We start from the raw sequence: 17075 nt of genomic DNA, 5'->3' as shown, positions 1-17075 counted from the left end.
GCCGGTCGCGCACACACGCGCTTTCGGTTTGGTCGCGCGCGATTAACGGTGTCCTGCGCGAATACACACAGTAGCAAATTTGCGAATGAAACCGTACGATTGCGGTTTCCAAAGAAGAAACGAGCAACCGCAGAAATAAAGCTGCGATCGTTAGTCTTAAAAATTAAAATTCCCAATATCCATCACCTCTTAAGCACGCAATAAGAGTCTGATACAATATCCAGACGATCGTACGAATAAAATATTTTACAAATAAAATTATGTTATTACAGTTTTGTGGGCTTCTGGGGACGCTAAACCAGTCATCGGTTTCTTAAATAATAATTAGCAAAAATTTCCGTGGACCAGGGTGATCCTAATTATCCATTAAAGCGCGAAGAACGTTGGAGACCGCCTTGTGCGAAATCGGGGGAGGAAGCAACAACTCGGAACCGAAGAAATCAGAGAGAAATCGAGCAACGATTCTCGCTCTCCTTGTGCTCGTGCCAGCAAGCAAGAGAGAGAGAGGCGATAGAGAGGGAGAGAGAGGCGATAGAGAGGCAGAAGAAAAGAGAAAGATAAAAGAAAGATTCTCTGTAGGCAACCAGTCATGCCATCCGTCGCTCGTTATCGCGCGACCAGTTGTATCAACGTCTCCGCCTTTATGCAAATGGCCGAAGGCTAATATCCATAATGAGCATTAATCTGTTTCTTTTTTCGTGTTTCCAAGATGGCCGGCATCTCCGGTCTCGTTCGTCGGGGACAGAAAACATCCTCTACCCCTTCCTCCTCTCTTTCTTTCTGCCTCTTCTTTCGTCGAGTTTTAGTGGGTACGTGTGCACACCGTCGCCACGAGAAAAAAAAGAGAAACACGAGAAATTCCTCGATACCGTACACACTGTGTTCCACACGCCGCGATTTCACGGGACGCCGTTAAATTTAATCGCCGATCCCCGGAATTCCAGCTCCCCCGAGACCGATCCGAGATTCTCGCCGCAATTGCGAATCAATTTTGCATTCGAATCGCTCTGGCAAAAAAATAAATGGAGACTCGAGGCTGACCACTGAAGATTGAAATTGCAAACATATTTCTTTATCTAACAAATACTCTGCCCTAACTGTTCGGATACGTAATCCATACAATTTATCCAAATAAGTGCGGTCTCAATAGCTTGCAAATTTTCTGAATTAATAAATACGTCAAACAATTCTGTGTTCTACATTTTTTGTCACAATATATTCTACATTGTCCGCTTTCGTAATCCTCACATTTTTTTCACCCAAGTCCAAGGTGGTATTTTATAATAGGGCCCTGAAGATTGACCATCTATCGATTATTAAATAAGTTCTTTTTTTTTAAATAAAGAATTCGCTGTCCACCCCGTTTGGCGATTATTGATCTAGAAAAATATTAGCAACAGTCGATAAGTGCTGAAAGTGAAGATCAAGTTCGGTAGGACCTCGAAAGGTCCTTGCCCCCCGAGACCGCAACCACGAGGAAAGAATTTCGCTCCACTTCGGCGCTGCATGCGCAAAGGTGCAACCTTGCAGAAGCGGTTATAGTGGTCTCATGTGCACGCAGAAGGGACGGTCCAACAAAATACCGTTGTCGTCAAGTGGGAACGGCTCGGAGGAGCCCGCGAAAAAAAATAAACCCTTGCGCACTCGAGAGATCGGTTGAGAGCCTAAGTTGCGCTCGCGCGCACGAGCGCGCTACCGTTGCGCGTTCTCGTGTTTCTCGAGAACCTTCGGCATCATCGTACACAGTTTTCCCTCTCCCCGCTCGACGACAATACAGAAAAACAAGGTGGTGTGTCGACTTATTATAAGACCCCGGTATATCTCTCCTCGCGAGCGGGTGTAAACAAGGTGGCTGCATTAATTTCCTACACACGCGGTAGACGTCTCTCTGTCTCTCTCTCTCTTCTCTTTCTTTCTTCGTCTAACAACCTCGACAATGTCGTCGAATTCTTTCGCGATGGAAACGTACTTCGTGCACGGTATCGTCAACGTTTTGCCGTCCGTATTTGTTTACCAGACGTTTTCGATGGGGGAGGGAGGGGAGCGAGGACGGGAGGGGCCGAGAGAGCCGCGAAACAGAGAGAGAAAGAACGAAAAGAGAAGGATGCCCACTGCATAAGCTATATTTAACTGCACCTGCTGGCGCCAGACTATTCGCATGCACCGTTGCATATTACACGCGTTGCTATACAAGAAGCAACGCGCTCTGGCGTCGAACGTCCGCTCCAGCGGCGGGACGACTGCGATCGCCGGCACCGTTCCCACGTTCGCGTATTTTCCAATTATTCGAAACCTGCTTCGTATCTCCCTGTTTTCCCTCCATTTTCGCGTTCGAGGGTCGCCGGAGTCCGACGACACCGCTCAATTTAATGCGCTATCCACGCTGGCGGTGCTCGGGACCTTTGAGGTTAGGTTACCGACTTCGTACCAGAGCCGAATACTATATCCTCCTACTACCATTCGAAGTAGCTTCTATAATCGCAATTGAATTAAACTACACCGGCTATTTCGGAGCATTTAACTCTATTTCAATTGTAACCTTCGATTCGTTAATAAATATTTTCATTCTAGTTCAAGCGAGCAACGAAAGAGGGTTAATTAATTAGTATCGTCGAACACGGAACGGGGAAACCTTTGAATCGACCCGATAAAGAAACTGAATATTTACCAGAATATCGGCGGCATGCTCCAAAATTTCTGGCTCCGATTAACGGAGTCAGCACGGCTACCGGGGGGGACACAATTAATTCCCGACCACAAGGCTCTTCGATAATGTCCCATTCTCCCCACCTCGGACGATGCTAATAATAGCCGGGCCAGATCATCCTCGAATAATTGAAGAGGGAAACGCGGTGGAAAAAGTCTCGAAACGAGGATCCGCGGAGGGCGAGAGACTGTCCCGACCGGCCAAATATGGCGCGTGGGGCGAGGTTGGAAAAACCGTTTCGAAGCGTTTAATTTAATTAGGCACCGCGAAACGGACTGGCCGCGACGAGCCCGACCAATGGGCGTGTCCAACGCGACACCCACCCGTTTCCAGCGTTCCTCGTGTCCAACGGAAGTCGTCGAAGAGAGAACACACGGTTATGGATTGTTTTCAAGAAATTCTCGGGAAAGCTTGTCTACACAGTGAGTCACGTAATCGTCGGTGCCTATAATCGTCACACGTGGATCGCGCCCGGCAAGCTAACTAAATGATGGAGCTGCGAAAAAAAATTCGAACGCGATCGCAACGATCGCCGACACGTGGCATCGGTGTTCGAATAGCGCGCGGTTACATAATCCACGATCGTTCCGTTACCGGGCGGATTATCGATAAATCCCGACGAAAATGGAAGCGAGGGCCGGCCAGCCATGCTTGAGAACCGGGGAAATGATTCGGAGCATGAAATGATCGGGAAAGAAATTTGCACTTACAGTTTCAGGAACAGTAGCAGCAGCAGCAGTTGTTCCATTGGACGAGACTCACGGGCAAGTCCTGTGGGCCCGGATCGATTCCCCGGCAACGTAGAGGGCGGCGAGGAAGAACCGGTGCACCACTCCAGATACGAGACGTGACGCACACTCTCGAGCAAAGTGCACGATGACTCGACGACGCCCGCCTTCCAACGTTCTACCCGGGGAAGGCTCATGAGAAAAAGAACGAAAAGAAAGAATAAGGGAGAAGGAACGAGATTCGCCGGAGACATCCACTGAGAATCGCACGAGGAAAGAAGGAGAAGAAGAAGACGAAGGAGAAGAAGAAGGAAGGAAGGGTACGTAGTAACCGTCGAGTTTCGCGCAGGCCCGAAAACCGCACTGTCAGCCGGAAGCGTGGCACACGATCGTGGACGAGGGAGAAGAAGGGGAGCGAGTCAAAAGGAGAATAGAGCCGTCGCGGCCGGCCGAGAAATAAAACTGAAGGAAACCGGAAGATCGAGGAAGAGGGGAGAGTGTGTGTGTGAGAGAGAAAGAGAGAGAGAGAGAGAGAGAGAGAGAGAGAGAGCGAGAAAGAGAGAGAGGGTCTCGACTTCCTTCCTGTTTCGCGAGCGCGTGTACGAATGGATGTGTGCCCAGAGCCTTGGCCTCACCACGAACAGTGTTCAGCTGAATGTTCAAGTTCTTTTTCTCCAAAGACGAAACTCTCGGCGCGAGATCGGAACATCGACTGACGAATCAACAGAAGAACGGATCGGTTGTGCTCCGAACGGAGTCGAACTCGGAACTACTTGGTCGTTGATGACCACCCGAACTAGAGGAACGAGCGGCGCGGACTGAGCTGCGCAATGGTCGACCATCGCTCCGCCAGTCACGGGTGCGCCTGCGACCACTGCGCAGAGCAGAGTGGGGGTAGAACCGAAGAGACACCGATGGTGGGGGCTGAGGGTTCAGTCCAGGAGCGGGGATGCGGCCGAACGCACCCCGTGAATGACGCAGGTGGCGGCCACGGACAATGACTGCGCGAGCGCATCGCTGCCGTCTCTTCTTCTCTGTTAATTAACTCTTTAACCGATCGCACCACTGCAAACAACGGGCCCGACTGTTCTCTACTGACTCGAAATGGGACACTGGCTGCTGGCCTGCTCCTTGGACCGAACGCCTCCAAGGAGACTCGCCTCTGTTTGATCAGTTTACACCGATCGGAGTATGTTAACACTTCGAACACCGGAAGCCCGGTAATGGGATTCTGTGCGATTATGCTTTATCGGACAGTAGAGCTTAATTACCGACGGTGACTTAATTGTCTTTGAAAATTGCTGATATGTAATCGACCTTTTAGCAGCGAATTTTATTCGATAGCTAACGGCACATTGTAGATCGCGGGTTTTCATTGTATCTTCTTAGATTATTTTAAATGATTGTTTTACATACCAATTTGGAACAGCTTCGAGTTCGCGCGACCTTATCGACAGGGTTATTGCGCCCCGATATCTGTTACGACGGGAAGTAAAAGCTTTTGCAAATTCATTATACATACTATCAGCGAAATAAACAATCGACTTGGAAACGCGACACAGGTTAACGTTAAAATTGCGTCTAGCAATAAAAATCATCCTGTATCTATAATAATGTGTCATGAAGTACCATTACGAGTACAATTGAGTACAATTTGAGAAAACTTGGGAAACTTCGGCAACGCGAGACAAATCAACGTTACAATTATACATATCTGACAATAAAAAGATGAGCCATTTGTAAATCATCTTGTCACGAAATACCTCAGCAATTTCGACGACTATAGACTAAACGGCCCGAGGTGATTCTAAGTGGTAATTTATATCATGAATATCAAATGTAATTCAATAGCGAAACATGCCTCGTCTACATCAGTCACTTGAATCTTCCTCGTTCGAACTTTCACCGAATTTCCATAAAATATCCCTATTGCTTTCGGTCGCATCATCGCTACAAGACTGTCCTCCGTCAATTTCCATTTCTTTAACCCTCGCACACTGTCCTCATTCGATTCGGCCCGGTCTCTCCGTTTTCGATCACAGCATCCATTACGAAAGCACAATGCGAATCTTTTCCGTTGAACTTGAAAATTTCGAAACGCGCGTTAACTTCGAATCGATTCAATTGCCAAGACATGGAATGCGTATAAATAGTTTTCGAATGGTCGGCTGTACGAGAAAACAAACGCTGTTTTCCATTTTTCCAGGTTTCGCTAAATATAGCAAAGCGCCGAGACAAGTCTAAACGCGATTGCGCATACGTTGACCCGCCGCCGGCGCGGCGAGCATATCAGCGGCGTCGATAGCGTCCCGGTGTCAACGAAAAATCATTTTTGTTTTCCAGCACCGTATCTCCGGGCGGCCAGGCGAAGAGAACGATACCGAAATCTGTTTGCTCGGCTCCTCGAATTCGATAAAAGCCGCGCGCTCGTTTATTTGCTTTTTCCACGGTGGCAATTTTCTCGCGGCTCCGCGGCTTCAACAACGTTCCCGGGGAACGAACCGTCGGCCATTGTAAATCCTCCGGGGGCCACTGTTATATTCATATTTCTCGCTACCGGTCGAAGGCGACGGCGTAACAGTTGCAAATATGCGCGTATATCGGTGTATTTTACGACGCCGCGCGACAGAACGCTTCGTCACCGAGTTCAAGGCGCGCGCACGTTGATAACGCCTCGTTTGCACGCTGCCTCTGGCATTTATCTCTCTTTCTCTCCTGCCCTTCCTTTTTTTTCCACTCACACATCCACGCAGTCTCTTTCTCTCTCTCTCTCTCTCTTTCTCCTTTCCACCACGCGAACCCCGTTATATTTGGTATTCTAAATAAAACGCGGAGCGGAGAGGAGAGCCGAGAGGAAAAGAAGCAAATAAAGGATCGCGGGCGAAAAAAAAAGATGGTCGATTAATTATCTGCCGGTGGTATCGCGACCGGCCCGGGGATTACGACACGGGAATCTTTATCTGAGGCCCGATTGCCTGGCCCGATACCTGAGGAAACGATGATTTACATCGCCGAGATCTCACCCTGGCCGACGCCGACGACGTCGTCCTCCTCCTCGTCGTCGTCGTCGTCTCTCGTCTTTTACGTAACCGTGAGTGCACTTATGTCTCCGACCCGTCGGTCTTCGTGCTCTTGTTCGTCTTCGTCGTTGTCGGGGTCCGTGTAATCTTATCGTCGCGGAACGACCCGGCGACCCCGTGTTTTCTGTCCCAAATCCAAAAAATTTTATCGAATCTGGAAACCGCTGGCGCTAACCGAGAATCCAGCTTACGAAACAGGCCGAGAGCTATCGGTAAATAAAGTCGGGGAACAGATAATCCACCGGGGAAAAAGAGACCGACAACGAAACTGTACGAATACGTTGCCCGTTGCATCACCGTCCCGTTTTGTCCTCCGCGGCTCGTAAAACCCATCCTCTTCGACCAGAGGAGAAACACCGGACAGACCACTTGCTTTCTCTAGGAAACGCTGTTTACCCCGTGGAACCGCCATCTTGGGGAGCCGCGTTCGGTCGACTCGCCGTTAACACAACTAGGCTCGCAAACCACTATAAGAGCAACTGTTTTATATTACTTGACAAGAGTGTATCACTTGCCAAGGGTAATATATTTATTCGTAAATACATTCTTCATAAATGTATCTTCGCGATCTCGATAATCATAAATTAAAAAATCTGGAATCCATCATTTTCGAGGATCTCGTGATCCTAGTGTTAATTAAACAAACAAAGCTCGTGATTACATGGAGCAACGATGATTAGGAGAACACTCTGGCGAACGCTCTCCAAAGATATCCGCGCGTTATCTGTCCGGTTGATCGATTTGATAAGGTCATATGGCGTGGATACTTTTCTGCTCGTTCATCATTATTTTCTACTTTTTCTAGCTTGCGCAGGCTATATCAATTCTTGAGGATTCGATGCTTAAAAAGCTGGGTCTTAATAACATCAACAATTTCACCGATATAACACGATATTTGTATTTCATTTCGTAGTAACAATTCGTTAAGATTCTAGCTAAGAATAAAATTTAATGCAATGTTTATCTAGAATTAAATTAACACATTTGTTTTCGCCTGTTACTTGGGATCTATCACGACTCCGGTCTAAGAGTTAAAAGAAGAAATGTAAAATCGGTCATTTCGACCAGAACGATAGGTTTAGTTAATATTAATTGTTGAAATTCGGAACTGGACCGTAGATCTTGTGCATGTGATGAACGAAGTACACAAAGAATTAGGACGAGTTTAAGAACATAGAGGATAAGGGAGTACTTGATGGCAGGATTGCCTACTCAAGGGGCAGAGATGAGCTAGAGTCCGAAGAACAACCGCGAGATCATTCTGTTACAAATATTTCTCAGCTCAAAAAGAGAAGAAGTAGAAACGTATAATAGAAGAATTTGCATCCGAATGCATTCGAGGGTGAAGTAACATTCGGCGTTGATACAGCTAAAGCGTTTCCGATAAGATGACGATCTCAAATTCCTGGATGATCTTGATTTTCCTCGGAACGATCGACGATTCGCGAAAGGTTTTTAACGCGCGCGTAAGTGCGTGCGACGAGGATGCGTCTAGAGTTGGCTCGTTTTCAAGGAGTAAAACGAGAAACGAAAGAAAACGAAGGGGAAAGGAATTGGCCATCAGGGCCAGTGACACGAACCGCGATCGGCATATTTCCTTGACCACGTCATCGTCGAGCACCGGCCCCCGTGGCAGGGCGAGAATTTGCGGAGTGTATTAGTAGGCCATGACGAAAATACCAGGCGGTCCGGATAGTAATAGCGAGAGCATCTAGACGGCATTGACCGCGCCCGAATCCGTGCAGGTCGTCGTTCCCCGTTCTACTCGCTCGTGTTCCTCGTGGTGGTCGTTAAAGTCGCATTTAGAGAACCTCAACTCGGGACGCATTTCAAAGACACATTTAGGAACGACTGCTGCAACCGGACGCGGGCTCGCATTCTTTCGCATATCGAGACCGGGCACCATTATCCCTGACGAACGCCGTCCCATTACAACCGCCGGACTTTCGGTGGTGTTGGCCCTGAAAAATTCACAAACAAATTCTGAGTAGTCTAGCTCTCATATCTTACACAGAAGACATGCAGAAATTTAGGCGTCGATCCAAAGAATTGTTCAAGATTCACGATTGACAAACAAGTACTAATCGGTTTAGCTCTACGCATCTTTTGCAGAAGACTAATGGGACTTTCGATATCAAATGTAAAATCCAAGATTCAAGATATAAACAAAAAGTTCTGATCTGTTTAGCCACGCATCTGTCACGAGGTACAAGTAGAATGTTCTTGAAAATATCGCATACTTCAGAAGCCTTTTCTTAAGCATTTCGGAAAGAACGCAGATATATTGATATCAGGGTTACGCATCGTATTCCAGAAGTGCAAGCACGTAATTTGATTATACATGCAATAAATAAACACCATTGGAAGAATCTATTAGAAAATTTAATACTTGGATCATATTATTTAGAACTCAATAAAATTAATCGAGACAGAAATACATATCTATGCAGTTCTTGTTTCCTATAATTAATGCACAGTATTTCGCGGATACATCCGCAGTTTAGTAATAAGGTGATGTATGAAGAAAATTTATTGGCACTTTGAAACGTCCTCGTCCGCAAAAGGCTTCATCATTCTACAAAACACGTCTATCTCCAACAAGACTTCCTTTATCAAAAAATAGAACAAAAATGCCATTGATGTTTCTCAGTGCTCGGGCTCCTTTGCACATATTCCAGAATTCGGTACAAGCCAGAAATGCATAAAGATCTGCAGTCCGGCAATCTTAGGAATAAATTCTAATTACGTACAAACGAGGCTCAATCCAGTCAAGGATAATGCCCGGCAGGTTTCTCCCGTTCGATGATCGTCAAGAATTCTCCTAGTTATCTTTTAGAAATTCAAAAAGGAGAAACCGGTTGGAGCGAATTCCACAACGATAGAGAGAAAGAGAGAGGATGTGTGTGTGTATGTGTGTGAGAGAGAGAGAGAGAGAGAGAGAGAAATAAAAGGAGAAAGAGAGAGGAGAAAGGGAGGAGGGACGAGTTTCCTAAGCTACGTCGTGAAAGTGTCCTTTTATTTTCGTCCCCCTTTCTCGCCCCCTGCCGGGGAGGACTACGAATTTTCTGCTGACGATGTAACGAGGAAAGCGGCATACTAATGGGATTTCGCGCGAGTGTAACAATGTTCGCCGCGGGCACGACGGACGAAGAGGCAGGTAAATATTTAAGAAGTTCAGGCTTGCATATATTCATGACCGTCTTGCACCGGGAAAAGGAAAAGGAAGATGATGAATTTGCATTTGAAAACCCGGACGATTTGTGGGTCAGGAAATTTTCGATGTTCCGTAGTGGGATCACGAGACGTTAGCCTGAACCCCTCGTTTCATGGGGTTAATCTGAGAATTTGATTTGTTCAAGACTAAAATTAGTGAAATACCGTACTCGTTGTTTAACACCACGGAACCATTAAAAATAAGTCAACCCTAATATAAAATGATAGAGGAATTGAGCCTGCTTTCTTCCCTAGATTACAATGAACAGGAGGAAAAATTTGAATAGGCGGAAAATAATCTGACAGCATTGTTAAATTTTTCCGCTGAAGTTACAGTCCCTATTCACTTTTTTCATGAATACATAAAATCAGCAGTCCAGATATAATGGGCATGAAGTGTCTACACCTGGTCGAAGAATAATGTCACCCACTATAATTATGGTGATCGTATGTTCGTTATTTGAGGGGACAGACCTTTATTCCGCAGCTCCATCTTCTCAATTTATTCCTGTTTCAAACTAGCCATAAATAAATGACAACGAACTATTTCATGAAGTTTCGTAGATTAAAAGTAATCTCCGCCAATGGAGAGATCAAAGAATGTGCACTATTAACAAGTTAATACAATTGCCAGATAACAGTCTTTTCATTTCACCTCGAGATCCGCAACCCGCGACAAAAGTTCGCTCCTCGTCTATTCCGAAATTTGGCTTCCGACGAAATTTTCGTGTCTGGCCAGTGCGCGAACGACAAAACGGGGTCAATAAACACGGTTTACCTCTCGAAAGGGAACGCTCGGTCGAATGAAACCGGGCGACAGCGATACCTCGTGGAAACTACACCACCGCAGAGATAGGCGAGACAACGCGTTAGGGTCGACCTTCTCCCGGCATCAATAATTAATAAGCCTCGATAAAAATGTAAAGGCGGCCGGCAACATGGTGGGCACGTGACTCGCCAGTTTTGTAACGCAATGTCGTGCGGTATAACGCGAGAATGCAGGTCTCAGCGCGACTCCGTGCCGTAAATTGTCCTCGGTGCAAATAAAATTCCGCGCGTCTCGGGTGGCGATCGTTTCATAAGCGCCACGGCGCGTCGCGGCGACGATGGGGGTCGGATGGGTCCGCATCGGGGCCAGCCGTTTAAATCAATTTCCACCGGGGACCCGATATACCGCGCAACAGCGGGCCATTTTAATTACCGTTAATGAGCCGAGGCCTGGGCCTAGCGAAACGCGTCTCTCGTCGCTCGTCGACAGGAATACCCGTGACTTTATATGCGGGACACGGCTCGTAAAAGAGACATTTATTGGCCGTAAAGGCGTACTGGCTGTATCTTCGACCCCTAGCGGGCCTTCGAACCGAACCGAACGGACTCGATGCGGCTCTCCGCGAGCCTTGCTGCCCCGTTTGATCGTTTCGTGGCAGTCTAGGACATAGGAACCGTATAACAATGGGGGCGTATGTCGCTGACAAACATGGGAGCGGCCTGTATTGGGTCGATGGTAAAAAAGAAAGGACAGGGGATAGAGAATTATATCCTGGCTCGACCTTTCTGCCCGTCGCGCCGCGCCGCACCGTTGCATGTATTACGCTACGTTTCCACCTAGGCGTGGCCTATGTGTTCCTTTGCCTCCGAACCGAATGCGCGTCGTGCTTCCGGTTTAATCTTCCGGGAATACCGGGGAATACGCGCGAATTAATCCTCGATTCTCCGCTAAAATATACAGTTAATCGCTGGACTACCGATCTCCACGCGAAATACAAATTTTCTTCATCTAACCGAACCATTTTTATTTTCCTTCTCAAATTCTTCACCGTTATATTCGAACGCCATTCGTCATCTCGAAAGCAAGGTAACATTTTCCGTTTGTGGATGCTACAGAAAAGTGCTCGATCATCTGAACTAATACATTAAATCTGTCCTGATATTTACAATGAACAACGATGCAAATGGATCGCTTTCGATTGAGAGAATTACATGTGAAACGTGTCTGAATGTTTAAATAATAAGGAATTCAGATGTCAGCGATTCAGATAATCGTGATTCTACCGTACAGTAAAGTGATCGATTTCTTCCTGGTTGCACTCTAAAGTATAATTCCGTTGACACTAAACGTACACTACACTAGACCTAGAACAATTTTAAAAGAACAAACGTGAACCTCGTTCATTTATATCGGGTACGGTAGGTTTTGTGTTACGATTTATCATCGAACCCAGTAACAAAGTACAATGAAGTGTCCTAATGTCTGTTACACCGGTTGACGAATGTTACGCCTCGTTGCGTTACGCGCTCCGTTCCTAGCGCGCCCTTTGCGTTTCGCAACCTTTGAACAACGCGTACGCGCGCCAGGCTTCCGGGAGCGCACGATTGAGAAATTGAAATCGGGTTAATCGCGGGATTGAAATAAATTTTCGAGAGGGGGCGAGAGGAGCATATTTACGGCCGTGACCGGACCCCATAACCTTATCTCCTGATATTCGTGACGAAACGGTCCTCGCCCCTGCCACGAAATTATGAACTTTACACCGGCCGGCTATTTGCGGAGGATTTCCAACGACACTCGAGCACAATTAAGGCGTAAAAGAAATAGAATTTCCACGTGGCGAGTTCAACGTTTCCCGAGTTATTTCTCTCTCTCTCTCTCTCTCTCTCTCCCTCTCTCTCTCTCTCTCTCTCTCTCTCTCCCTCTCTCTCGGTGGCCGCAGGCACGGTAGGGCGCATTAAAAATATATACGGGACCCTCCGGGGTACACCGAAATAGTTTCGGTGTGTACGAGATATTCACCCCCCGGTGATTATCTGTGGGGGATAATTGGGACATTCCTGCCTAATAGCTTGCAAGATGCCGGTCGCGAAAAGTGGAGTAAGCGTTTTATTGAAGAAACACGTACAGATTTCACAAAATTTATTTCTGGCGATGCCAAAACAATACAGGCGATTCGTTTCAGAAAATGAAATGTACTTCGGCGGATCTTTGTTTAATTCGATACAGTGGGCTATTTATAGAGTCGCGCGCGGGCGTTACAACCTTCTGACCTAGTGCCAACCTTCGTTTTATTTTCCAACGTGGTAACGAGCGGCAGACCGATCGCCTGCCGATCCGTGCGAGGAACGTTGGAAACGGTAACGTATTACACGAAACCGATCTTATTTACTTGGCGAATAAAAAGGTCCGGGGAAACGATAACGATCGGTAATCGCCCGGTGATTATTGCCGTGAAATTAATGACCGTTTCCGGCGTGAAAAACGGCGAGAGGCGGGAGGAAATGCGTGGTTGAAACGTAACGAAATTGTAAGAAGGACAGACAGAGCAGATAACCCGAGTACTCAGTTAGCAACACGATCGTCCGACTATTACGAGGACGATAACGGACACGTATGTGCCCGCTTCGGTATCTGGGGTTATCGTTTTCCTTTTTTCTTTCTTTCTGGGGAGTGTTAACTGCGAAGGATCGGAGCGGAGCTCTTGGGTCATCGTGACGGCCGAGACAAAATTCCGATTCGTTTCATTCCGTCCCGAGATTGTGGAATATTTTTTAAAACTGTATCGAGTAATCCCGGGAACCTTCCAGAGATGCTACAAAAATTTACCAAAATATTTTTAGGTACGCGTAGATGCATCAAGATGCAGTCAAATGAAGCGCGAGTGATGGAAACTGGCTGTACGTATGTACATAGTTTAGAACTACAAAATTAAACTGTTCGGAACAAGATAAGAAACCTCGGTATTTGCAATTATCATGTGATGCAAAGTACAGGAAATTTTGCTGAGGCAGTCAGAGACCTCAAGATGTCGGTCTGAATTGTCTTGGTTATTTGAAATCAAATTTTGTTTGCGGATGGATATAATTTTCAGGAGAGCGGTAGAAGAGGAGGCTTTTCCTATCTATGGGAATTCGTTCCCACATGGGCAATATAAGAATATATCGGCAAGGAATACGCAAATATGGACGCAGTTCGCCACGACGAGGGTCTCCGCATCCGCTGACGTCGGACTGACCCCAAGACCCCGATGAACTTTGCACTACATTAACATGTCGATTTACAAGCGTTTTATGTACGCACGATTTCCGCTGAGAAAACGTTTCGAACGGCGAGCATCAACCGAGGAACACTGATTGGTCACACCAAATGGTCCTCCACTTTACCCTCAAATTAACAGGCAAGTACCTGACTACTCGCTCCTACATTTTATTTAACAATTTTCACACGTGTTCTTGCAAACAGAACAATTTAAAAGCTACCCTTTAAGGATCTACGCCGCCATATTGGTGATATGGAAATTTTTGAGTCTCTAACGAATCTCGGTGTACGGTTTATTCCATCATTTACTTGACAGTGAAATTTGTGGTAGCTATGAAGCAAACTCTCCAGAAGCTTATCTCTCGACCCAAACAAGATATATTGATAACCCCGCTGCTTCAGATAGGGAACTAGGACTAGAAAAAGTTGTTCAGGATACAAGACATCGTTGCGTTAAAAGACGAGTATATTATATGTACTTCTTATCATCTTTTTTGAAGATAGTGGCTGCCTCGAGGTACATAGAGGCATGGCATTACAAAAAATAATATACCAACGAAATTCGTTAGGAACGTCTATGTACAATGTAAAATGCTTGATAAGGCTTGTTATAAATAGAATAACAATTGTAATGTAAGTTCTTGAAAATTCCTTAAAATTCCTTTTAATTATTTGTTTCAGTTTGTCGTATCAACAATTCTAGGTTTCGAAAATAAGAAGTGATCTTTCGGTGCGCGGTGTCAGTGCTGCTCTCTTGTGGAGCGTGGTAGCAATTAAACATGTAACCTCTCGATCGGAGAGCCGATTAAGTAGTATACTGAATGATCTATATTTGATTTTACTACTTTCTGGTAATATAGGAATCTACTCTGACGACGTCATGTAGAAAATGTCTACTGCCATATTATGTTTGTTACATGTGAATATTATTGTGTGTACTTACATGGTTCCAGGTAATTTATACGGAAAATGAGACGTTTCTTTTGATGTACTAATATCGAAGACTCTTGTAGTCTTGCATTTTGCGCAGTATGGTGAAATAATAATCCTTTAGCGAAAGAGAATTCGGAGGATTCGTGGGAGGTATTTCGTCGTCGGAATTCGTCTCCATTTTATCTTCTGTCGTGTCGGCTGGCTCATTTGTGTTGTTATTAACATCGTACAATTTTTCATATAATGCCAGAAAACTAAATTTTTGCAATCTCTTAGAGATGGACAATGAAAGAGCATTTAAAGCAGTTTCATATCCTTTGTCCAGGGCACTTTTGTAGTCAACTTTACCAAACTTCGTCTGTAATAAAAATTACTATAAGTTATGGTACATACACTTATTATTATCAATAATTAAATACCTTGGTGATAAGTGTGCTATATTTGGTTTTTGCAAATGATTTAAGGTTGTGTTTGCGAATCCACGCGCATTCAAGTTTATCATTGAAGAATGTGACAAAATATTGACTCTGAAAATTGCACGAGTAGTTATTATTTAATATAAAAAGACTTCATAATTAAGTAAACATTAAAACTTACGGGTATGGCAGAATTTTTACGTAATTTATAGTACTGAAATGTTTCAGGACTATCGCAAACTATTGCAGGCCACCATGGAAACCCACAAATATGAGCCCACACAATGCTACCAGCGTTATAGCAATTTTCAATTAAATCAGCCTCTATTGCAGATGTTTTAGGCACTTCTGGAATAGCACAAGATGCTATTGACTTATCTGTAAAATTAGGCAATAATACTGTAGTATAAAACACGCCTATTTCACCAAACATTTAAAAGAAGCTAACAAAAATATTTTCACACCAGAGTTCATACTGCAGTACCAAATGTTTGGTACATCTACTGGGTCATGATAGTCTTCAACATATCTCCATTTCTTACAATTGTTTCTATCGCACTGAATCCACATACCAACGTCTCTTCTAGCCTGCAGCCAATGCAATTTACCTTTCCAATCTAAAAGGTCGCTGCTTTGAGACAGTTTCTCCGAGTGAGAATCAAATACTGTAGAACAAACAAATATACTAAATCTACCACTGTACTAAAACTAAAGTAAACTATTTGATGCATTCCAGGTGTGCTCAAATTTTTACTTGTTACAATCTATCAGCTTAGAAAACGGCATTGTATCATACAATATCTTATTACAATCTTTATCCTTAATGGTAACATACTTCTACAATTAAAGTAACAGCTAGACCATACACTGTTATAGCCGAAAGTGGGTCAATTTGTCTTTGATATTGGTGTCTCTTAACGCTGAAGTGCGTTTTTGCTCATTCTTTGTACACCTACCTATAGTCGATTCCAGTGTTAAATTATTCCTAACGTTCGACGGATTCCTCGAATTATTATCTATAGCATTACTGTCGTTCTCTTTGTCATTAGTTTGTGTCTTAATTTTGTCTAGCTTTGTGTGTGATCTAGTGATCTGTTTCCGCGTCATATCGACACTATTACATTTTACTGTGTCATGTTTGCAAAGCAACATGTTGCCCGACTTTTCAGACACAGTGTCTGTGCCATTTCGCTTGTAGTCATTGTCCAGCTCCTCCTCAGTGTACTGCAACCTTTTCGGCTTCAGGTCCGCCCTTTTGGATTCTTTTTTGTTTTTCACCGGCGCTTTCGGCGTCACGACGGGCTTTTTTTCCATCGGTGGCGTCGCGAAGAACGAGGAGTTACGTATTTCACTGTCGCACAGACTTTTAGGGAAGAAATTGAACTAAAAACAGACATGGCGATTTTGCCAATGTAAAAATAAATAAATATATGTAACGTGAATAGGTCGACATTATTTTTTTCCTATGACATTACCTGAGGCAACTTATCTGCCGGCACATTATACTCCACCTGTCCGAATTCCGATTTCTTGAACAGCATCTGGGGCGTTTGATGCTTTGATCCCAATCGTTCGAACAGACAATTTTTACGCTGCATATCCTGCCTCTGTGTTGGTCCCGTAAAAATTAAACGTTTGATCGAATACAACTGAAGGAAACGACAACTGTTTTGGAAAAACAACGCTACAGAAAAATAATAGTTTATTAACCAGATAACAGCGCAATTTTGTTATGAAAAAAAAATCGGCGCGAAAGAGAAAATTTCTGAGTGAACGATAAACCCGCCGCGTTTGTAACGGGGTTCTCACAACGTCTCGCACGGTGTGTCGTAGGAACCAATGAAAATTTGGATCTAATAACAATCGCTAAGCGCACAAAGTATGTCGTTTAAAAATTCATTGAATAACCGTACTATTTTCACTAATATTTCACACGTAATTTTTTTGACCTATTGATACATTATTTGT

At 44.9% G+C, this 17075-nt stretch overlaps 1 protein-coding gene and 1 long non-coding RNA gene across 3 annotated transcripts in view; both read right to left on the bottom strand.

The window, feature by feature from the left end:
* Positions 1–4346, bottom strand: part of LOC143258873 (uncharacterized) — a 71620-nt gene extending 67274 nt beyond the window's left edge. Inside the window, exon 1 of the long non-coding RNA XR_013032797.1 lies at positions 3418–4346. This is a non-coding gene — a long non-coding RNA (uncharacterized LOC143258873). The remainder of the gene's footprint in view (positions 1–3417) is intronic.
* A 3042-nt stretch (positions 4347–7388) lies between these two features.
* Positions 7389–16716, bottom strand: LOC117225323 (uncharacterized). Of its 2 annotated transcripts, XM_033478798.2 has the most exons (7): positions 16583–16716; positions 16064–16490; positions 15572–15772; positions 15289–15485; positions 15111–15218; positions 14702–15049; positions 7389–8476 (listed from the first exon to the last, which is right to left on the bottom strand). In XM_033478798.2, the coding sequence occupies exons 1-6, from the start codon at positions 16703–16705 to the stop codon at positions 14750–14752; spliced, it is 1356 nt and encodes a 451-aa protein (XP_033334689.2). In that variant the 5' UTR covers positions 16706–16716; the 3' UTR covers positions 7389–8476; positions 14702–14749. The 2 variants fall into 2 exon arrangements, with proteins under 2 accessions (XP_033334689.2, XP_076375377.1); XM_076519262.1 differs by lacking the exon at positions 7389–8476 and having other exon boundaries at positions 12623–15049.
* Between the last annotated feature and the right edge of the window lie 359 nt (positions 16717–17075).

This window comes from Megalopta genalis, chromosome 2 (assembly GCF_051020955.1).
Source record: "Megalopta genalis isolate 19385.01 chromosome 2, iyMegGena1_principal, whole genome shotgun sequence".
Taxonomy (NCBI): Eukaryota; Metazoa; Arthropoda; class Insecta; order Hymenoptera; family Halictidae; genus Megalopta; species Megalopta genalis.
The sequence above is the reverse complement of the archived record's forward strand: the minus strand, read 5'-3'. Positions and strand labels throughout refer to the sequence as shown.